Source organism: Hakea prostrata, chromosome 4 (genome assembly GCF_041222555.1).
Source record: "Hakea prostrata isolate BN-2017 chromosome 4, UWA_Hpros_2, whole genome shotgun sequence".
Lineage (NCBI taxonomy): Eukaryota > Viridiplantae > Streptophyta > Magnoliopsida > Proteales > Proteaceae > Hakea > Hakea prostrata.
This window is the reverse complement of record NC_142603.1, coordinates 13,144,690-13,167,086: the sequence shown is the minus strand read 5'-3', so window position 1 is coordinate 13,167,086 and position 22,397 is coordinate 13,144,690. Positions and strand designations below refer to the sequence as shown.

The 22,397-nt window shown below is 41.5% G+C and overlaps 2 protein-coding genes across 5 annotated transcripts; both read right to left on the bottom strand.

The window, feature by feature from the left end:
• Positions 1 to 12,154, bottom strand: LOC149018005 (uncharacterized). Of its 3 annotated transcripts, XM_089152332.1 has the most exons (8): positions 12,016 to 12,154; positions 6,467 to 11,830; positions 6,113 to 6,366; positions 5,883 to 6,027; positions 3,744 to 3,942; positions 3,243 to 3,584; positions 2,442 to 3,136; positions 1 to 2,199 (listed from the first exon to the last, which is right to left on the bottom strand). In XM_089152332.1, exons 2-8 carry the CDS (start codon positions 11,627 to 11,629, stop codon positions 1,510 to 1,512), a joined length of 7,488 nt encoding a protein of 2,495 aa, XP_089008458.1. In that variant the 5' UTR covers positions 11,630 to 11,830; positions 12,016 to 12,154; the 3' UTR covers positions 1 to 1,509. The 3 variants fall into 3 exon arrangements, with proteins under 3 accessions (XP_089008458.1, XP_089008457.1, XP_089008459.1); XM_089152331.1 differs by lacking the exon at positions 12,016 to 12,154 and having other exon boundaries at positions 6,467 to 12,004; XM_089152333.1 differs by lacking the exon at positions 12,016 to 12,154 and having other exon boundaries at positions 5,883 to 6,070; positions 6,168 to 6,366; positions 6,467 to 12,004.
• A 549-nt stretch (positions 12,155 to 12,703) lies between these two features.
• LOC149018004 (EKC/KEOPS complex subunit tprkb-like protein) lies at positions 12,704 to 21,225 on the bottom strand. 2 transcript variants are annotated; one of them, XM_089152330.1, is made up of 7 exons: positions 20,987 to 21,057; positions 20,369 to 20,516; positions 14,996 to 15,062; positions 14,772 to 14,894; positions 14,598 to 14,681; positions 14,407 to 14,493; positions 12,704 to 13,113 (listed from the first exon to the last, which is right to left on the bottom strand). In XM_089152330.1, the coding sequence occupies exons 2-7, from the start codon at positions 20,434 to 20,436 to the stop codon at positions 13,027 to 13,029; spliced, it is 516 nt and encodes a 171-aa protein (XP_089008456.1). In that variant the 5' UTR covers positions 20,437 to 20,516; positions 20,987 to 21,057; the 3' UTR covers positions 12,704 to 13,026. The 2 variants fall into 2 exon arrangements, with proteins under 2 accessions (XP_089008456.1, XP_089008455.1); XM_089152329.1 differs by lacking the exon at positions 20,987 to 21,057 and adding an exon at positions 21,064 to 21,225 and having other exon boundaries at positions 12,705 to 13,113.
• Between the last annotated feature and the right edge of the window lie 1,172 nt (positions 21,226 to 22,397).

Here is a 22,397-nt window from a genome sequence, read left to right as displayed (position 1 = left end):
TCACCTTCACGGGCTGAGAAGAAAGGAGAAGAGCATGACAAATTGCAAGATCCTCCGTCACTAATACTGATTGTTAACCAAAACCTAAGGCAAAGCCAAATAAGATCTTTCCCCTAGAATCTTCCCCCAAAACCAGCTTGATCAGATTCAGTCAATCAATCTACCTCCAGCAACATTAACTCTATACCAATCTCTCTACGGTGCTTTCCAAGAGATAGGAACCCCAGTAGTTGAAAAAGAAAGTTTTCCTTATGGACAAAATTCCTGAGTAAGCCAATTAGCTTGATGCAAGATCTGAGCTATTGAAAGAGCTTCTATTCCATGTGAGCAGTTTGTGAAGTTATATCCAGAGTCCAACAGCAATGTATAAGATTAAGCATTAAGTTTTTGACTCAATGGTATTCTTCACCCGTATATGAAGATCAGCAGGAAAATTCCATTCACGAGGAAAGAGACTGCCAAATGCCCATACTGAACAGGCAACTCAGAAAAATGTGACCCTAACTCGAATATGCTTACTTGCAGACGCTACAACTGTTGGATATCAAACATCTATAAAGAACTTCCTCCATAGGGAGTCTTTGAAGCCTAAGCTTCCATAAAAACATCACAAGCTTAGGTGTCAGAGGAATATGCTATAACTCCGGCCAAGCATAATCAGTTTACATCTCTAAAATTCTCAGAGAGAGTTTATATGCTGAAGCAACCAAAAAAAATCACCAGAAGCACTGGAAGACCAAATGAATCTAATCCATCCCTCTTAAAGGACAGAGGAAGAGGAATAGATAATATAAATTGCAAACAACTGTTAGCAGACTTACCTGAACCTGTGAAACCTTGGCCTCTTTATCTCACTCCATTACCTTTTGTTTTACGAAGGCTCCCTATTATGTCTACAAGTCTGGATGAAACCTGGGATGAAATGAACTTTGTTATTGGCCATGCTTTCTTGACATTACAACAGTCACAGCTAGGCTGTTGTACTCCAAGAGGTTTTGTGTTCTCTGGCTTTTACAGTATATATATGAAGTTTCTTTCATCTAAAATAGAAAACACCATTACTCAGATACTTAGAAGGACCTAACAACCTCAAAACCCAGTTTTTAAATTGATTAAACTAATCAAGATGGTCCAAAGAACAACATTTCCCAAGAATACCAATACTTCTCATTGATAATTAAAAATAAAAAATTTAACAGCCGAGAATTTCAACTATTCTTTTTGATACAATCGGCTCCCAGCACCAGCTTGGGTCATGGGGGTGACAGAAACTTGGAGACAGACAGCACTACTTGTGTCTCTGATGCAACATTTCAAAAAAATTTGGTCATACTACAAACACTAACAAAATTAGCTACCTACAGATAATGGCCAAATACGAGTGTCACCTGCAACATTCCCTTACCCTTACTGCTGGTGGGTGCGGATGCTGGTGCTGCAAACATTCACAATTTATAGGAGCATCCTTGATACGACATCCAGCCTCAGAGACACCAATCACCTCAGCTCTCAAACTGCTCCTGAAGCTCCACTAGAAGTCGGCTTAGCAACATAAATTTGCTTCATTTTAGAGGCAAAGTTCTTATCAGTTCCAGCTTGGTTTCTTCCTTGGAACCCCATTCTCCGATGGGACCATTCACCCCCTGAATTTACCTTCTGAGGATTTCCACCATTTCTCTGATCCATATACCCAGCTGGATGTGGATACTGGGGTGTTGATGAAGTCTGCTGCTGAGAAGACTGCACCTTGAAAGCAGAAGTCATGCTCTGGCTCAAACTATTGTGAATAGCACCAGTCCCACCAACGTTAGTCAAAGTACATTTTGATGAGTTACTTGTGACAAGACTTTGGGTGTTGCCTTTTGCACCAAGTAAGCTGTTGGAGGCCGGCCTGCTGGTTGAAAGCCGGGTAGTGGTCATAGTGCTCAAATTTGCAGGGTCTCCCGGGACCAATTCATTAGGCAACTGAGTCCCAGTGGCATCATCTCCCACAGGGAAGTTCCTATTGTTGTCAGAAGGTTCTGAAGGGTCATGGAACCTGTTAACAGTTGACGTTTGGTCTCCAGATAATCCACTGCTGAATTGTGCCGACGATACACCCTCTACCTGTTGCTGAAACGGCATTGATAAAGGAACTGAGTGCATTGATGATGCAGGTATGTGAGACCACCGAGCTTGGACTGGTATGTCAGTCGAGGACTGGAAGGAGCAGTTTCATTGAACAGTAAGTCTTCAAGTAAATGGAATGTAGCATACTAGGTTCATATGTGGAACATATTCTTCTAATACATTTCAATCACAAGCAAGCATTTACTTCTAGTCCTCTAAAGTCAAGACTACTGGCAATCACAAACTATCAGAAAAAGTGCATAACCAATTTCATATTTCCATCCACGCTATCAGGACCTACAATTTTTTGCAAGGAATTCAGAAAATTCTACCTGGAAAGGGGACATGTCAAACATGGCCAAAGGAGAAGCCATAGGTAACAGTGGTGATCCCGGAGCCAAATGCTGTATAGGAGCAGGCATGCTTGGGGTATTGCGCTGGGTAGAAATCATATTCATAGTGTTGACGTCACCCTCACTGATCCCCATTGCTGAAGATGTTGGATTGTGCTTCCAGTCAGGTTGCTTGCCAGAGGGAATATAAGTGGTGCCCATGAAACTCAAACCAACTTGCCCAAACTGTCCCACCGGTGCAAAATGGTTGTAGACAACCATGTGAGGAGGGCCTTGAACACCTGGGATTCCTCCAGGAGGAGTGATAAAAGGTCCTGTAAATCCTGCTGGAGTTCCATAGAAAGAGTCTAAGCCAGAATGGCATTGTTGCCAGCCTCCCAGCGTCCCCGAAGCCGGTGTACTGCTATTCTGTGGCTGAGTACCAGCAGAATCATCATGTGGTCCAAAGGCAAAGATAGGGCCCCCTAACATGGGATTTATCTCATAGCAAGGAAAATGGGAAGGTGGAGCCCCAGGAAAACGCGGAAGCATTTGGGTAGAAGAATTCTGTGGGCTTGGCAAAGGAGGCCATAAGGAAAGTGACGGTGTCTCTACAGAGAGATCAGCTGGAAGAGAAACAGACAGTGACTCCTCACCCCTTGACTGACTGACTGGCTGCTGGTCTCCAGTGACACCTGCCATAGACAAGTTGATGCTTCATTAAAGTGAGACCAGGCGTAAATACTTACCATATAGGAAATATCAAGGAGGCAAGAAATATGTTTCACGATATTGGTTTACCTTTGCCTGCAGCCAACACATCAGTTTCTATGCCACCAAAGCTTTTGGCATCTGTAACAGAAACAGAGCCTGCACCCAGGTCATTCCCAGCTATCTCATCATTACTGATAGCAGCAACCGCAACTGCAGAAGCAGCTGCTTCAGCTTCAGCCTCAGGATCTTCCATATGAATGCAAGACTCATCAGGCTGCTGCTTGTCTTTTTCAAAAAACAGCGCACAATCATTCTGAGCAGCAGACAGGTTGTGGTCAATTGGATCTGACCTACAAGCACCAGAAGAGATAATCCCATTCGACATGGCCCGGCTACCTGGAGGTAGAACAGTGGGTGATGTAACCGCACCTGAATGCACAGTGAAGGACAATTGATTCAGCAGTACGCTCACAGGTTAAACAGCAACAGCATTCTTTTTTTTTTTTTTTTTTTTTTGGGGGGGGGGGGGGGTGAAAAAGGCAACAGTATTCCAAGGTAAGAAAATCATCTCGTAAGACATACACTTACCAAATTGAATTTTTTCCCCTGCAAGCAGGGAGTTGAGAGGACTTCCTGCAGAATATGATTTGTCCTGTGTCATGGTAGTTGGTGATGGCTTGCTGGACATGATAACAGTACCACTGTGATCACCAATAGAAGCAACACGTGCATCAAATCTTGATGGATTCATCGCTTCATCTAACTGGGTCTGAGTAAGAGCCATAACCTGGCAAATGTTAACTGAGCTTAAAATTGAGCAGAATTATGCAATATAAAGAATAAGAAAACATATTAATAGAAGATATTCAAATAGAGGCAGATTATATTAGCACGATGTTTAGTTGCAAGGGAAGTGAAATTTTCAAAACATAAAGAGACACTTCCCACAATCATCATCCCATGTGATTGGATAAACTACTTAAAATTTCATATACATTATTCAGTAAGACAGATTTTATATGTAATTTTTATTCATTTTTACTCGAAGGAAACTATGTGCAAGGTGAAATGAAATTTAATAACCAAATATGGAAAATTTTGGAGTCAATCAATACAGAAAACAGAGTAATGATTACAGAAGTTTATCAAGTACGAAAATTTCACTTTTCTTCCCTTAGACCCCCCTTGCAACTAAGAAGCATTAGTTCCTAACTCTGAGTAATATCAACCCACCAGCTTTAAGAATTCCAGGTTTTAAGGCCACTATTTGGAAGGGTTGTCAAAATAACATAGTCTGATTCACTTACTTGTCATACCATATACAAGCATTAAGCACTACTGAGCAATTTACATATCACTTGATGCAGATGGCTTCTGTTTTCCTCTGGACAAAACTGAAGATACCCAGTCAACTACTTTGCCCACTAGGCAGCTAGGGTAAGAAGATAACATATTTCTTATTATACGGTATCCTGAACGACTCTGTATACTACATTAATGAGAAGAAAAGCGACTAATGCACGTCAAAGGCTAAACAAAGCATTTAGAGAAAACAGTGGAAGAGGCCTCCTGATTTTAAATCCCATACAATTCCAGAGATAACTAGCATAGAAGCTGGGAGAAGAAAATCTACAACCAAACAGCATCAAAATCAGAACCTCAACATGTGCAAGTAGCATGCAGGGAAGAAAGAACACCTTAATTTATTTGAGAACTAGAGGCCCACAATTATGAGATCTTTATGTCAAATTCAACCATTCAAGAACACAAAAAGGAACTACAACAAAATCTTGGCATCCGAAAGCAATGAGTTCACTGAAAATACAAATCAGTATAAAATCATGCAAAAAAATAAGCTATCAAATCATATACAAAATACCAAAATACCAAAGCAAGGAGAGGAGTGGAAACAACATCTACTTCAGAATTGATCTAGGGTGATATCCAGATTGGTGTGCCAGACCATTACAAATAGAGGCAGTAAAAGGGACAATTTTTACAGTCCCACCGATGCAACCTCTCAATCCCAACAATGACCGAAACTGGAAGCATAATAAGTAAATTGTGACTCAAAAGGCACTCTATACCGACCCATAGCTACTCAGGTAGTTGAGTAAATGTTTTACCAAAGCCAGCAAGACTTTTGTAGAAGTGAACGAACCAACCAAGATTCACCATTCAGGTTTGGATAACACCCACTTCAATTTGTCCCAAGCATTTTTGCTAAAAAGACTTTAATTTTTTGTTCATAGACAAAACAATGTCACGATGGAACTCTTCAGTTTTTCAAATAATTCAGCATCGTCTTTAGATAGAGTGTGTAAGGTCGTGCTAATCAAAGTCAACAGGAAAAGAAAATGAATCTATGCAAAGTCAGTATGACAAGGACTGGTAGCCAAAATAAAGTACAAGGCTAGCTGAAGCTTCTTCAATTGCATTGTGCAGCATCTACAGCCTAGGAAGTGAGCACAACAAGAACAGCAATCAAGGTGTCAAAAATCAACAAAATGATCAGGCCGCGAGGACTTTCAGATAAACGCACAAGTCAATTCCATGCCTGACAAATATTGCTAACAACAAAAACTAGAGTATCACTTCCTAGACAAGAAAAGATATCACAAGCTTACTTTACTAGGATTATACATGAAAGGTAAACCATGCAAGAACACTAATTTGCCCACTAACAGGTAAAGCCACAATAGCAGTGATAGTATGATATTGCCAAACCTGTTGACTGATCCTGGCATTGCCCCAGGGAATCAGGGACGTTTGAACAGTGTCTCGAACCACATTCTTGCTTTCAAATGGTAAGCCCAGGCCAAGGCTTGTCCCGCCACTGGACATGGCAGGTACTGGGTTTGTCTGGAGAGACCTGTTGACAGATTGATAATTACCGTGTACCCAAGAATAATCATCTGCATCAATAAAATCAAATTAAACAATAGTGGTTGACATACTTTATGTTATGAGATCTGTTGTCAATGTGAGCATTAGCATTCACAGCAGGAGTACCAATTGGAGGCAATGGTTGCAATGCCACAGCAGAAGTAAGTCCAGCTGGCGTTTCAACAACATTCGGCAATGCCCGTCCATCGGCAACAACAGATTCAGAACGCAAGTTGCTGGCTGCTTCACCTGATGATGTGGCAATTTTATTTGAGTTGTTGGAAGTAACAGCATTTTGTGATGAAGAACGGAGTCTATGATGAGCCTGGCATTGAGAAATCAAGAAACCCTTTATTCCTCTAAACAAAGAGCACGTGCAGCATCAGAAGATAAGAGCATAAAAAAGAAAATGTATGTTTTATTACCCTAGACTTGGCCTTAATTTCCTTTTGTCTCAGTTCTCGCCGATCATTTAGCATTTGCCTCTTAGACCTAACCTCAATGAAGTCATCTTCATCACTAGGGGCTTCTATGCCAGGTTGTTTGAAAACACGCACAACACCACTTTGAAGTGGGGAATCAACATCTGCCTCATTGATATTTCTCTTCAAGTTTCCCTCACCAAAGCGCAAGATACCACGTGAAGGTGTAACCCTGCTTTTTGATGCTTCATTCCCTTGTCCCTTTTCCATCTTGCTGTCAGAATCAGACATTCGTGAACTAATTAGACCAGACTGTACAGTTTCAGATTGAATTGATTGCTTAGATGGTCTGGTCAAAGCAGCATCCCTCCTAGCTCCACTTCTGAAAGAGACTCCAGACACCTTTCCAGGAAAATTCAGCTTGCCATCCTGGCCACCGTTAATTGCTGCAATTTCCATTTGCCTCCTATCACCATTCTCACGCACTCTAAATTCTGTTCGCCGAATGTTGCGTCGAGACTTCCTCTGAAATCCACTCATATCAGAATTAACAGATGACTCAGGAACTGGAATTGAAGATCTCGAACCAGAATTCTTCACTGTGTAAATAAATTTTTTTCCTTTTCCACCAGCCATCTGGACTGGAGCCTTTGGCCTGCTCACAGCTCTTTCAATTGAATGAAACTGGGATAAATTAGATGCAGATTGCAACTGCCCCTGGGCCTCTCCATTAATTGATATGGAAGTATTGTTTTTCTTCACAGTGAGAAAATGATTCTGTTGATCCAGGGACACTGGAACACCCTCGGGCTGCAGTTCACCAATAATGGAGCTCTCAGCTTGGCTCTGATATGTCAGAACTTCATTTGCCAGGCTTTCTCTAGCAGGTAAATTCTCCTCCTTGCCCGCATTCTCCTGAGATACATCCAACGGCTTAGGCACAAAGCCAAGCTGGTTATCCATCAATACAAACGATACACTATCTTTCCCTATGGCCATCTGACCGGAACTGTCAAGACCTGCTTGATTATTATGAGGACTTCCCTGATTCTGGTTTAAAGTATAATGGCCTGAAATTGTAGGTTGAACAAAAGACATTGACTGAGGAGTCAATGGCAAAATTCCCTGAGCGATGGGTGAAGGATACCTAAGCTGACCAAACTGGAAAAAAGTAGGCTGTGACGGGTGTATTTGAGATAGAGATGGCCCAACCTGGGGATGTAAATGGAGCGGCATCTGTATAGAACCAATTTGTATGGCTGGAACTGGAGGTGGAATGAGCGAAGGTCCAGAGAAAAGACCAAACTGCAGCTTGATGGGTCCATCAGCTTCGCTTGGAACTGATGATACAGTTGACTCCACAGGTTGGACTGATGGAGGGTGGGTCATATTCAAAGAAGATACTACTGGCTGCTGAATGGGTATACATGGACTACTAGACACTTCGACGGTATGCAGAAGAAAACCAGAGGATGTCGTTCTGTTGTGGTCAGCATCCACAGGCTGGACAACCAGATCTTGGAGTGCCTTCTCAGTTTCCTGGATTGTTTCACAAGAGCTTCCCACACGGATACTAGGAGAGTAATTCTCAGACTGAAGCCCTGGTCCATCAGCCATACCATCAAAAGATCCAGGTTCTTCTTTAATGCCAATAGATTCCTGCTCTATCCAAACTGCACTCTCTCCATCCTTGGCAATTCTTTCAAACTTGTCACCACTAGGAATTTCAACTTCAACACCTTCATTGAAGCCTAAAACCAACTGGCTCATCTCATCCGATGCATCATTCTCTTCCACATGCAAATCCTGAAACTCCTGACTTAAATCAACATTCAAATCATCGGCTTCATGCACTTCATCTTCTTCCTGGTAACCATCTTCCTCTTCATCATATTCTTCTTGCTCCTGCAGCTCTTCATTGTTCTCAATATCCCATTCTTCATCTTCAAGAGGAGCAATAGAATTAGAGGCCATTATTGCGATAGCATTACCCATCTCTGAAGCTGATACAACATGCTCACTGTCAGATAAAGCCATCTCTTTGCCTTCTGTAGCAGCTGGCAAGGCTGGAGAATATCTAGACTCATCTAGGTCATCATGTGAAAGATGAATAGGAGAATCAGGTGGACTTGAAACAGATAAGGAGGATTGTGAGTCACAACCTGGTGTGGCAGGTTTATCTAGTTTGTTATTCTCAGGTACAGCATTTTCTTGTTGAGCTTCCATAATTCCTAGCTGTTCAGGCCTCTCCTGGTAACCAACATCATAACCTGTTGACATCATTGGTTCACTTCTTTGCGGTACATTTTGATACCTCATCTCAGAGTCTACAAAAGTTGAAGACTTAGACCACTCAGGCTCAGCTCTATAGGAAATTTTCTGCACAGAAGCAATTGATGGAGGAGGAAGAACACGAGGCTGTCTCATGGAATGCCTAGATCTCCCATGAGAAGAATATCCATCAGCCTCAAAGTTCTGATAAAGTCCTTCAGGATAAGCAGCATGAGGATTAATACGTGAACGAGTCTGTCCCCATCCCAAATCACCAAACCCATTGTCAGCACTATTACCAGTAAAATCAGCGTCAACTTCAGAGTTCCTGCCAAAATGGTCTCCATCCCCATGAAGGTTCCATTTCTGACTTCTAAGGTGAGGGAAATCATCAACCACATAAGCCTCTGCAACTCCTTTAGATGCTGTTCTTGCAGACACAACTCCAGAACCTCCATAGACATCTTTCCTAGGGAATGCCCTCCCTGCACCAAATGTATCTCTCTTAGGACTGCGATAACCATTCTCAGGATCCTGTGGAAGGAAGGATAAGCTATTAGAATTCTCAAATGCATCCCTCCTCCATGAGTTCACAGGTTTTCCTCTATCAAGAAAGGAAGAATTTCCATCTCTGGAAGAATGAGGTCTAGATCCCATCTCAAACGATCTATTCAGAGTTGATGAATCAGAAGAAGCAGAGTTTGTGATCCTTTCGACCATTCTCTCACCATCCTCCCAACCACCCACCTCTGCTTCCCTAGAAACATCTTTCTCTTTTGGCATCCTGGGCACAATTCCCTGTCTCCTTGCAATCTTATCCTCCAACTCCTTAAGCTTCTGTCTGGCGGCTTCTTTCCTCCTTTCTTCCTCCATAAGAACCCTACGTTTCTCCTCTTCTCTAGCCATCCTTTGTTCATCAGCCCTTCGTGCAGCCTCCAATTGCTCCTGTTCTGCCCTCCATGCAGCCTCTTTGGCTTCTTCTTCAAGCCTTCTCTGACGTTCTTCCTCTTCCCTAGCTAGCCGCTCTCTCTCTTCCTCTTCTTTCCTAGCTAACTCCAATGCTCTCGCCTGTTCCTCAATGATACGCTGCCTTTCCTGCTCTTGCAACTTTTGCACCCTCTCAAGTTCTGCTTCAAAAGATTCTCTAACAGGGTCATGGAAATCAGTCTGCTTCAGCACATCCTTTTTCTTCTTAAACACTCCAACAAGGCCACCAGAGAAAGAATCCCTTGCATCAAACCCCAGGCCAGGGCCAAAATCCTCATTACCTGGTTTTCTATTCTTTGAGAATGAACGTTTTTCCCTACCAAAATCAGGCAATGCATCATTTACAAGGGGTCCTTTTCGTCCAGAAGCAAATGATACTTTAGCTACCGAGCTGTTCTGGAAGAAATCACCTCTATATCTATTGGAAGTATCACCACCATGACGGTCCCGCACATTCTGCTCGGTCCCTCTATTGGCAAATGATTCCACCGTCTGATTCGCATTCAGTCTGTTTCCCTGCCCATAACCCGAATCTCTCCTTCCAAACCTTGAATCCTGAGTTCCTGTGCTTCCATTGCTAAAATCCCGATACTTGTCTCCAAATGGTGGTTGATTATATTTACTATCTCCGTTCATGTCACGATTGAGACTGAAAGGCTTTGCACTGCCACCATTTCTATCAATTCCAACTTCACGAACTTTATACTCATCTTTTGCAAGGGATGAAGATCTATATGTGTTCCCATCTTGAAATTCTCTATTAGGTGGTCTAAAATCCCTGCCATAAGAGTCTAGCGATGGAAATTCCTTTGAAGAAACCTTCCCAACATCATCAGCACGGAGAAGCCGGCTATCAGGGAGATCAATAGCATGGGAACGCGGTAACCCACCAACCCTAGGCCGATCGAATTCTCTGTCGAAAAAAGCTTCATTTCGGGACAATCCATGATCTTTACTCCGATTTGGAAGACCATGACCCGTATCACGTTCATCATCTTCCCAATCAGAAGTGTGGTTAAGACGAACAAGTGGCAATGGAACTGGAAAAAAATCATCCAACTTACGGGACTGTTCCCCTCTGCTAGAATCACCGGACCCACGATTCACGCCGCCGTTCTCATTCGAAAGAAAGCCAACATCATGACGCGATGACTGGACTTGCGGGCGCATGTGAAGGAGTTGTCCTGAGCTGGAACCCTTTGTCTGCTCCTCTGTTGCTTCCACAATCGTCTTCTGCTTCTGTTTCTGATGCAAAGTCTCCTTCTGCTTTTGAGCAGACCCAAGAGCGGTAGGGAGGGTAGCTCGCAGGGATGGAAAGTCTTCCCCTCTAAGGACCACGGCTTTCTCAACCGGGTGAAATGAAGCAGCAGGACTAATCACTGGGGTTGAGACAGTACCTGACCTTGCAGACGGGGGCATGTAAACACTGCTTGACTTCGACGGCGCATCTACAGAATTCAGGGGGTGATCACCGCCATCAACAGCCTGAGCTCCACTTACCGATCTCCCAACCAAAGGGTGATGGGCACCACCATCCTTGTCTTGCAATGTAGAATGAGCAGGCTTCGTCCAGCCCATCCCAGAAGAAGTAGGTCTCGACCCAGTACCAGAACTCCCCGGACGAGCAGAACCAATCCCTGTTGCAGACGAATCAAAACGTTCATGTTCCCTCTTCAACGATGGCAAATTCAAGGGGGGCGGTACTGAAAGCTTGGGTCCAATTTTTTGCGGACCCATAACCGAACTCCTCTGTCTCGAAAGAACCACCATCCCACCACCGATGCTGCTTCCATGGCTACTGGGCCGTACTCGGCCGCCTCCTGCATTTGATGACGAACTAGAAGGCTGCCCATAAGATCTATTAAGATTGACAGACACAAACTTGGTCCCAGCACCGGGATTGGCCATTGCACACGAAAACCCAACTCTTATCAAGTCCGGCAGATGCCGAGCTCCGCCCAAGCATCAAACCTTAACCACTATTTCCCAGAGAAGAGACAACACGGGATGAGGAAGAAGATCAATATCAAACCCTAGAAACCCGATCGTGAATCTCAACAATAACGACGATGAGGACGATCAACGACGAAACAATCGGAACTGATTAATCTACAAACAGAAAAAAAAAAAGACACGAGAGGTTAGAAGGGTATATTTTCGTTCTTTAGATTAGGGTTTTGATTCTTCTTCCCCGATTGTGTTTTCGCAGTGCAAAGCTACGAAAATAAAACGAAACTCGCAACGGGACGGAAAAATCAAACAATAACAGAACAAGTGTACGTTATGAATCTTGCCTCACGGCGTACGATAGGCACAGGTAATAAACTGCGCCGTGATAGAAGCGAGAACCCGAGAAGCCCTAACAAGAAGAGAAAGAGAAGGAGAGAGAGAGAGAGAGAGAGGGGAAGGGGTGGAAGAGTGAACTCGTTGTACCCTGAAAAGATGAGAGAAAGACGGCGAAATTATGATTATGAATTTTAATAAAGAGAAGGAAATCATTGTCCTTTAGTTGGAATTTTAAAATTTAATTCATGGTTTTAATTTTTTAATTCAAAATACTTATATTTTCATTACTTAATTAGCATAAACGACATGTTTTGCTTTACTAATCCGGAGATAAAATAAACTCTGATTATGATGAAAAGTTCTATAAGAAGCCTAGTAAATTGATCTTATTCGCACGGAAACACTTCATATTCCAACTGATTCATGAGTCTCCAAAGTTAGACTGGTCTTTTGAGTTTAAATCGATAGATATTCACTCTCAAAATAGCATCTACATCCATTTAGGAATATTTGAATGTATTTCTAATAATTATTATCTATCCAAAAAAAATGATCTAATTAAGTTACTTATTTAAATTCATAACTATCAAAATTGTTAAATTCTTAGGATGTTGATGCTACAACATGTCTCAGCAGAGAGTTGGAAGCCTAAGTGGACAACCGTTATTGCTGATTGATTTGGAGGCAAGCATACATAGAGTCAATGAGCGATTGTTTCATATGAAGAAACAATAAGTTATCTTTTTCCACCCTTTGATTAGGCAAAACTGCATTGTCTCCAAGCATCTGCATTACCCAACCTACTAATTCAACATATGGCATTTGACACTGTTGGATAAATGAACTCCCAACTTACAACTTTCTTGACATAGAGAAAACAAAGAAGGCAGAATGAGAGAGAAAGACAGAGAAAGGAAGAGAGGGGAAGAGGAGGTTGTTGAGGAGTTGGTGTTTGCAAAGTATAATTTCTTGTGAAACACATGGAAGTACTGAAATATAAGCTCTTTTGCATTTTCCTATCACAAGGCATCTCGGGCAGCAATCCGGCATGTGATGGCATCAGCCACTGAGGATATCCCTAATTCCACACCAGACATTTTGTAGTGCTGAAAAAATAAAAATAAAAACTCATTAAACATTAGCACCCAAAAGGAAAATAAAGACCACACTTAATAAGAATGGTTCTGGAACTAAGGTTTCTTTTTTATTCAGCTGCTTCCTAGTTTGAAGGGGAATGATTTTAACACAAAACTAAAATAGAAAAAAGAAGAAAAAAAATTAATCACCATACGAAATGATTAATTAGTCGGAGCCATATTCTACAGTACCCATACGTCGGGGATACATCACAAATAGAGCCAAATACAGCGGCTTGCTTTTTGGCCGCTTGCGAAGAAAGCCCCTTTGCGAGAGCCACCTAGAAGTTCTCCATCTTGAAAGCCGCCCCCGCAGGGAAGTAATCCATAGGGTTGGTATTGCGGGTACACCAATATCATAGACTTAACTTGATGGGGTAGGAATAAGATTCTATCCCTAAAGAGTTAACATCAGTCTTGCAGCTTTATGCTTTTCATCCCTATAGAGTGACTGTCGCCTTTGACGCCAGCAAACTACAAGGGCGAAGAAAACGGAAGCCAGACGTCTATAGACATCACGCCCTTTTGACTACAGCGCTGGTCGGAGACCACCTTGTAGTTTTCTTCGCGCTAAACGCCTATAAAATTTTAACTTTGGAACCAAATCATGGATATGGATTTAAAAAGACAAATAGAAGTCACTACTGGAAGGTTATATCCAAATTTGCTACCCTTCTTTTCCTTGTACATCAAACCAGATAGGACATTCCTACAGGGGGGATTGCAGGGAAACTTGAGGGGGGAAATAAAGTGTCACACATTCACTTGGCGAAAAGGAACAGATGCAGACTGGCAATGAATCGTTGGAAACTTCAGGTTTAGTTTCAATCACTTCTTGGATCCAAACCTATCTACCGCTGCAGTTGGAAAAGCCAAACTGAACCTGTCATATACCAAGTTGACTTCTTTAGCCTGTTTCACAAAACTACTTGCATAAGGTCAGGTTCAGTTGAAGAACCAACAGCCAATCCAACCCAAACAACCAGCCTTGGACTACACAATCTCGGAATGTCAACATAGCCTAGATCACAATGTGAGCCTTTCTCTCATGGAAAGTTCCTGTTCTGTACAGTTTCTGTAGGCAACTCAATAACTTTGGGCTATGCACCCATGGCAGTGAAGTGCAAACCATCTTATAGAATGTCTCCGGTTGTGAAGAAATTTTAATCATTTTTTTTTTTTTTGGGGGGGGGGGGGGGTATTTTCATAACCATCATCTTCCTCTCCCCTAGTTTTTGACAAAATAAATGCAGAATGACAAACCTTCTGTATTTGGGCCAGATTTGCTCTTCCTTCCAACTCCTCCAAATCAATCTCTTTGCCATTAATTAGTTTCTCGATGCTTTTCATCTAGAAGAGAACAAAGTATTAGTAATATAATTCTCGATCCTTTTTGCAACTTAACCGAATGAATGGAAAGAAGAACACAATACATCAGAGTAAAATAACCTCACCACATCAAGAGAAGCATCAAAACGAGCAACAAGAACATATGTGGAGTCCTTAGCAATGCCACATCTTTTCAATGATTCTGAAATCTAAAAAGTTCAATGCATAAAAGTCACACAAACACAGGAAGGAAAACCAAGGCGATAAACCACACTGAGTGATAGAGAAAAGGTAAATACATGCTTTGATCCAGAGTAGTTGTAGACAAGCTCAGAATGCAGAGTCCTTGTTGTCAATGCCTCCCTCGACTTTGATAAAAGTGTCTTATGTGCAGCAGCTAAAACCGGGAAAACATCTGGTACCTGTTGACAGAGTCAATGTAAGAGCCATCTTAGAGATAAATGATTTGTTTGAAGAACTATATGCACTAGACATGAGCAAAAAAGGATGTGTAGGATCCTACAAGTGATGCATTGAGAAATGCTACTTCAGGTTCTAGGGTTCCGCTTTGCATGGCATCTAGTAGTTCACTGCAAAATAATGTAGTAGTTAGTCACTTGAAACCTTTTCAAAACCACCTTTTGAAGGACTAATAACATAAATATTGGGGGAAAAAGAAAAAAAAAAAGGACCATCGTAGGCTACTAACTTGATGTGAAAAAAATAAAAATCTGGTCATATATGCATTAATAACACTCTAGGATGGTTACTCTCTTCATTAGGATGGCAAGCAAAGTTTGGTACTTACCTACTACCACTACCAGTTGGATTTAAGGACCATGCCTAAAATGAAAGTGTTTTCAGACTCTTCCATCATGATGTACTCAATAAAGGGATTCAAGACTGGTGTTCAGTAACAGACAAATGGTTCCAATTAGGCAGATCATAACTCATCATGGCTCAACTAGGAGAGAGTAACAAACAAGAAGAACTAGGTGATCCACCTAAAAAATGCCTAGGATGTGTATGCGTGCATGCACACACGCATTTGTGTTGTGTGTTTGTGCGAGAGAGCGTGGTTGCTTGCGACCCACACAATCCCCCCAAAAAAAAAAAAAAAAAAAAAAAAAGAGGAAAGAGCATAGTTGCTAAGGTAACTAGGTGAGCCAAAGTGTGTATAGAGGCCCTGGGTCTGCAAATACAATAATACCAGTGATAATTTTATAAGCTCATACTCTTTTTTCTGGATGAATAAAAAAAAAAGTATGAGTATATAAAATTAGCACTGCTACTGATGATCAAAATTATCACTGCTATTATTGTATTTGCAAACCTCATTTAAGTATAAAAGAATCCATATCAATACATATGACATTAATTGTGCTAGACTGCTAGTGCTAACTTAATATGAGAAAACCAATATATATATGATAAAACATAGCACAATATAAGCATATTCCAAGCACCAAGGTGATCACCTTTCTTGCATCAATAAGGTGTGCTATCTATTTAGACCCAAGAAGGTGCCTGGGTGCCTAGGCAGAGAGAAAAAGCAGCAGTCTATGTTTGGAGATAACAATAAGAGCATTTAGAGGATAAGCATACAGCAACCATTAAGGTGTTAAACAACCAACTATCATAGCTCCAGCCAAAGATGCATTAGTGGTCTAATACTGCATCAACCAGCAAACTGACTAAGGCAGTAGAGGGGTGCCTAAGCACTTAGGTGACAAGGCACCACCTAGGCTTTGTTATTTTTATTTCCCTCTTTTATAAAATTATTACATGCGATACAAGATATACTTTATACCATCAAAATTCAATATTAAGCCACATGATGTCATTTCACAAACACTAAGCAACATCCATTTAACTCATACCAACAGTAAGCCACATTTAGACATATATCATCAACGTTAAGTCACACCAAATCATCAAAAATCAATATTAATTTACCACAAGTCATCAAATATCAACATGGAACTGGATCAAAATATCAACATAGAATTGGAAGATAGAAGAATTGAACAAGCAAACTATTGGAACTCTAAGATAGCCAAAACATACATTAGTTTAACATAGACAAAATATACACTTGGTTTACCCTGTTCTTGGATTTGAACATTGCCATGGTATATCTAGTCTCAAGTTGGTTTATAATGTTCTTAGAAATTCTGATCATATCTTCAAATAATTAAGTTGTTCTTGATTTAGAGAAATGGTTGTTGTTCTCAGAGAAGCTTGACTCATCAACTGATTTTATTTTGGGAAAAATTCGATCACTTCCTATTTACCCTGTATCTTCTGCACCTTCTCTCTCTCTCTCTCTAATACTTGAAATACCTAAATTTCCCTCTAATAACCTCCATCATTATTTTTCTTCAAACTTCTCAAGTATTAAATTTAATCTGTTTACTCTAACAACCTCTTCCTCCTTCAACAGACAGGAAAACCTACTATCTCCTCTTTCCTCTCTCCCCAACCCCATCATCACAACCCCCCACCCCACCCCACCCCAAAAAAAAACAAGAAAACCAAAAAGAGGGAAGGCGGAAAGAAAAAAAACCTATCTCTATCCTGCAACATTACCCAACTCCAACCTCTCATCCTGTATTTTCCTTTTTTCTTTTCACTCAAGCCTGGTTCAGGCCATTATGGTAGAAGATGGAATCCTCATAAGTGGGAACCATAGCCTTAACGGCAGAAGTATTCTCAAACTGACATTTTTAACGGCGGAAGTATTCTCAAACTGACATTTTTATGTGTTGTAGGCTATGTGCAAAATTACAGGTAATAAAGTGGTAAGAAGGTGTGGTGTTTCTTAGTGATGAATAAACCAAAAATAGGATGGTATTGAATCCGCAAGAGAAGAAAAGAAGAAGAAAACTAATAAAAAAACACACAAAGTGTTGCTCTGTAACAAGCAGAAGGTTAATTTGTTGGGGAAGTAAAAATTTCGGGTTCAAAATAAAGCACCATCTCCGAGTGTCACCTTTTTTTCTTGGCATGTTTCTATCCCAGAAATAACAACTGTATTTATGCTACTGAGCCAAAATTCCGGACCAAAAAATGTGTTCAGGAATGCATGGTTATTCTACTTCTGTCCCTACCAGTCAGAAAAGAAGTCAACATATCTTTGTTATGTGTCTCTGGAACTTCTATAAATTCAACAAATTGGATACCCAAAAATTTAATGATGGTAGACTCCTAATCCTTGTTAGAGTTAGCATCTTCTGATGTTTAGATTTGGCAACAAGAAAACTGTTGCACCAGTGAAATGAATATACAGCTACAAACTCTCACTGATACCTTAAAAACACATCCTTTTACATTTACCATCTTCCCCAAGCCCCAAGAATGCACCAAACCACAAGCATTCTTAGGTGGAACATCATTCCACATGTGCAGAACACAGACAAAAGAATCAGACTCAGAATCCAGCATTTTACTTCCACAAGAATGCTCTCAATTCTTCAAAAATGCTCATTTTTCTTAATTTGGCTTTCCTTGTTTCTGCTTATGGGTCTCATCATCTCCACATCAGTTAAAATCATTGAGCAGAATATACCTTAATAGCTCAATATCCCTCACTATTAATAATGCTTTCTTAGTTAAAAATTAGTCTTCCAAAAAAACCCCCCCCCCCCCCCCCCACACAAACCCATTTCCCCCCCCCGCGCGCCCCCCCCCCCCCCTGGTGCGGGGGGGGGGGGGGCCCCCCCCCCCCCCCCGCGGGGGGGGGGGGGCGCCGCCCCACCCCCACAAAAACCGGACCGGCCCCCCCGGCGGGGGCGCCGCCGCCGGCCCCCCCCCCCCCCCCCCCACCCACCCCCCCCCCCCAAAAAAAAAAAAACAAAACCAACCCTCCTCCCCCTCCCGCCAACCACCCCCCCCCCACCCCCCCCCCCCCCCCCCCCCCCCCCCCCCCCCCCCCCCCCCCCCCCCCCCCCCCCCCCCCCCCCCCCCCCCCCCCCCCCCCCCCCCCCCCCCCCCCCCCCCCCCCCCCCCCCCCCCCCCCCATGCCCCCCCGATCGTGAGACCCCTCGTTGAACGTCCGATGGCACGTTGCTCCGACCTTCCTCTGGGAAAATTCATAGAGGAGCTAACACCCAAAAGAATGAAGTAATGAAAGCAAAACTGACTCGGAACAAAACAGAAGGGGAAAAATTAGACTGGACAATGAATGGCAAAACAAATCTTCACCACATAGATCCTCGCGTAGCAGATACCCCACCAACTCAGAATCACTTCATTGTTGGGGCCACTGTCCAGATATCACATTAGACATAAACTGAACCTGTTAGTCCAAGCATGTGCCACCGATTGAGGATCCCTGAGCCCTTGTTAAAAGTATCCTTCAGTACTTGCAACATTCAAAACCACACATATTTGAGAGATCGTCTAAGCTCACTCTTTAAGCATTCATGTCACTGACTGGGCCTGAAACACTGATGATTGCAAGTCAACTGAGAATTATACCATTTTTCCTTGAACTAATCTTAAATCTTTGACTTCAGAAAAGCAGAAAACGTTAGCACAATCATCTACTAAGTCAGAATATAAAACCATCGCTGATGCATCTCCTGAGCTCATATGGCTACAGTCCCTTCTCCAAGAACCTGGCTTAGTTCCCTGCAGCCTTCAAGCTTTTTTATGTAATTGCAATGTATGTTTCAGCAAATCCTGTTTTCATTGTCATACAAAACATTTCAAAATTGACTCTTCTTAAAGTAACCAGTCTATTTCCACTCATGATCAACTCAGCCAAAACTTGAGCAAAGCTCTGCCTGACACGCAGTTTCAAAAGTTGAAAAACCACGTTCTTGCACCTTCATCTCAAGGGGGTGTATTGACCGATATAAATAGCCTCATTGATATGGGATACACTAGGATCTGAGTTATCTGAATTCTCACAGCAATCTTAACTTCCATCCATGTAACACCAGTTGACAGCCTCCTCCAGTAGGTATCCTCTTGCACTCTACAGTTGGAGAGCTAGGTAGTGCAAACATTGCCATCACTTCTTAAACTTGGATTTTAATTGATGGGTTACACCCATAGCCAACCCAAAGCAGATATTGGGATGTGGGTTGTGCATCAAAGAGAATCTGGATAGATGAAAACTACATTGTATATGGCTTGAGGAGTTATTATCAAGGAGAAATTGCATCCTCAGATCTAGCAAATAAAAGATTATCACAATCATACAGAGATGTATAATGGAAAGAGGAGAAAGGGCATGCCTCAATGCAACACTCATCGCTCATGCAAAACTTGATTCAAATTGTACAAAAGAAGTATTTTATCCCTGTAATGAATCACAAAAATAATAATGTACAACTATGTAATGGTCCATAGATATTTGAAAACTTAATGTCATTGACCCAAGGAAAAAAGAAATACTAGCAAACCCATTGCCACCACAAACAATGTAAAATAGATAGTGAATTGCAAGCAACATCATCCCAGCGGTATTGCAGTAAACACTCCAAATATGAATCTCCACCTCTCAATCCCAACAAACACAGCAAAACATAATCATAGCCACCACTTTCCGCCATCCATACACCCCCACTACCATGACTTAAACAATTCTATCTAGGAAACCCACCAATCTTTCTTTATGTTTCCCGATGTACTAGCCCTTTCAAAGAAAGATATATCTTCTCAACTGTATGGACTGGTAAATATTCTGCAAGGAAATGGACTAAATTTCAAGGCCCCCAGCAGTGATTTCTGCTCCATTTCATTACATACAAAAGGAAATTCTGAATTAACCAGCAATTTCAAGTTTTTCCAGCTACAAAAGAAGCTTAGTTCTTCTCTTGATGAGAACATATAACTATATGAAAAAAGCTCACGATTTCTTGAAAAACCAGAGAGTAGGAAAAATTACCTGGAGTTCTTGACGTCTGTGAAGAGGGCCAGAGAGAGCGTGCTGCCATCGACTTCGAACACCTTCATGGCTACCCCAAGCCCTAACTTTCCCTGTTCCTCCGAACTTCTTATGTTTGGAAAACGAAGAACGGTGTCTTCTTCTAGCCCTGCAAGCCAAAGTGAGCAGTGACAGATTGAGATAAAGACCGAAGACTTAGGAGGTGCAAATCATTTCTGATCTTTCTAAAGAAAGTTCAGAATGGCGTACACTCTGAATGAAAACAAACTGGAGCGATTGTTCATTGCATAGTGTGCTCCAGAGAGAGTGAAATTCAACAAAAATTAGTACTCTACAATACAAGCTCAGAGCTGGAACTGATAACCCACACGAATTTGTTCGTGCCATCTACAGTCTTTAGAAGAAAACAAAAGATACTATCTTGCTTACAAGTTAAACCCTGAAAAGGAGCTACCAGAGGGTCCAGAGCCAAATGTGCTATGAATCATTCAGAGGCTAAAATATAAGAAAGGCTTTCAACACTGAAAATGTAACAAATGAACGTGTGACGCGTGTGACGCACATAAACACAGTGAAGAAATGAAAAACCAGTATCCAAAAACCGATAATGGAACGCACCCTCTGCCCCTCTTCTCTGTCTGTTAAAAGAAATCAAACTGAAATTGAAGTAGAAAGTTTCTGGACATGAATCCTACCAGAGCGAAGAAAACAATCTGATAGAATATCAATTTGCCTGTATATTTGATCCGGCGGCAAGTCCGTGCAGCAGCAATACTTACGCAAGTGAAGCAAACCTCAAACTCAAACCTCAACAATTCGCGTTTCACGTTCTCGTTTCTCTACGAAGATGCGAAAGAACAATAACCTCTGATCAGATTACGCCTCGTGGCTCGTGCACTTCCCAGGCTAGGGCTGCAACATATCGGGTCGGGTCGGTCGAGTTCTTTTGGGTAGAAAATCGAGGTTAATGACCGAATGGGTTGACTTTTACTAAGGCCGTGACTGTAACGTTTGAGTCTAGGGGGTCAATTTGAAGTCTGAACCGTTAAAATCGAACAGCACTGGTCCGTTAAAGCCCGATCCAGTCCAAATTGAATCTAAATGGGCTATGTTTGGGCTGAGGGCACAACCTGCACCAGCCCAAAAGTAAAGCACAAACTGTTGTAACCCATTTTATAGTTTTACATTAAATATTATTTGAATCGTCATATTATCACTAGGTAGTTTATATAGACAATCATAAAAATTAAGATCCAATAGTTATTCTATCATTTGTATTAGACAATCAAAAGAATTGAGTATGAATGAATGGCCAACTAAATTAATTAAGATTGTTTAAATTAAGTAAATACTTATCCAATCCAAGAGTATTTTTTTTATACATCAAACTAAATATCAACCCAAAAAAGAGAGATTTCATGGAATGGGGAAAAAATCTAGATTCTCACAAAACAAGAACCCAATTTTCAAAACAATCAATCATAGCACAATAAATAATCTAAAAAAAATATTATTTTTAATTTTAATTTTTATAGAAAAAAGGCTTTTAGTTTGAGGATTTATTTATGGAGGACCATCCGTTAGAACCTAGGGAATGAGCTTGCAATCTCTGTGTTACTAATTCTATATGGTTCTTGATTTCTACAACATGAAATGGCTTTTAATTTTTTTTAATAGAACTTGACCAATAGTAATTTTGGCTTTTAATAGGATGCTTAATTAATTATTTTTATTCTTTTTTCTTGCATACTATAAACCGTTATCCTAAACCGTTAAACAACCCAAGCCCAAACCATATCAAATCAAAATTGGCTTGAAATTGTTATTTTGCTAACGATGATGTTTGGGCCAAGTCTTTTTCACCCCAAACCGCACTGTTGACACCCCTACCTTTGCCCTAAATTGACATTGAGCTGAGTCTGGTCAAACACGCAATCTTGACTCTCATCTTGGTCATGATCCTAGGCTACCTCGTCAACTATTAAGGCAAGGATTTCAAGCCTCAAAAGGATTAAAGTCCACTAATCAA

Coding starts and splice junctions, on each gene's coding strand:
- LOC149018004 (XM_089152329.1), bottom strand. CDS start 20,436: ATGAAGGTGTTCGAAGTCGATGGCAGCACGCTCTCTCTGGCCCTCTTC. Junction 15,063..20,368: donor ACAGACGTCAAGAACTCCAG/GTAATTTTTCCT, acceptor ATTATTTTGCAG/TGAACTACTAGATGCCATGC. Junction 14,895..14,995: donor CATTTCTCAATGCATCACTT/GTAGGATCCTAC, acceptor CTCTGTCAACAG/GTACCAGATGTTTTCCCGGT.
- LOC149018005 (XM_089152332.1), bottom strand. CDS start 11,629: ATGGCCAATCCCGGTGCTGGGACCAAGTTTGTGTCTGTCAATCTTAAT. Junction 6,367..6,466: donor AAATTAAGGCCAAGTCTAGG/GTAATAAAACAT, acceptor TCTCAATGCCAG/GCTCATCATAGACTCCGTTC. Junction 3,943..5,882: donor ATGCCAGGATCAGTCAACAG/GTTTGGCAATAT, acceptor AACATTTGCCAG/GTTATGGCTCTTACTCAGAC.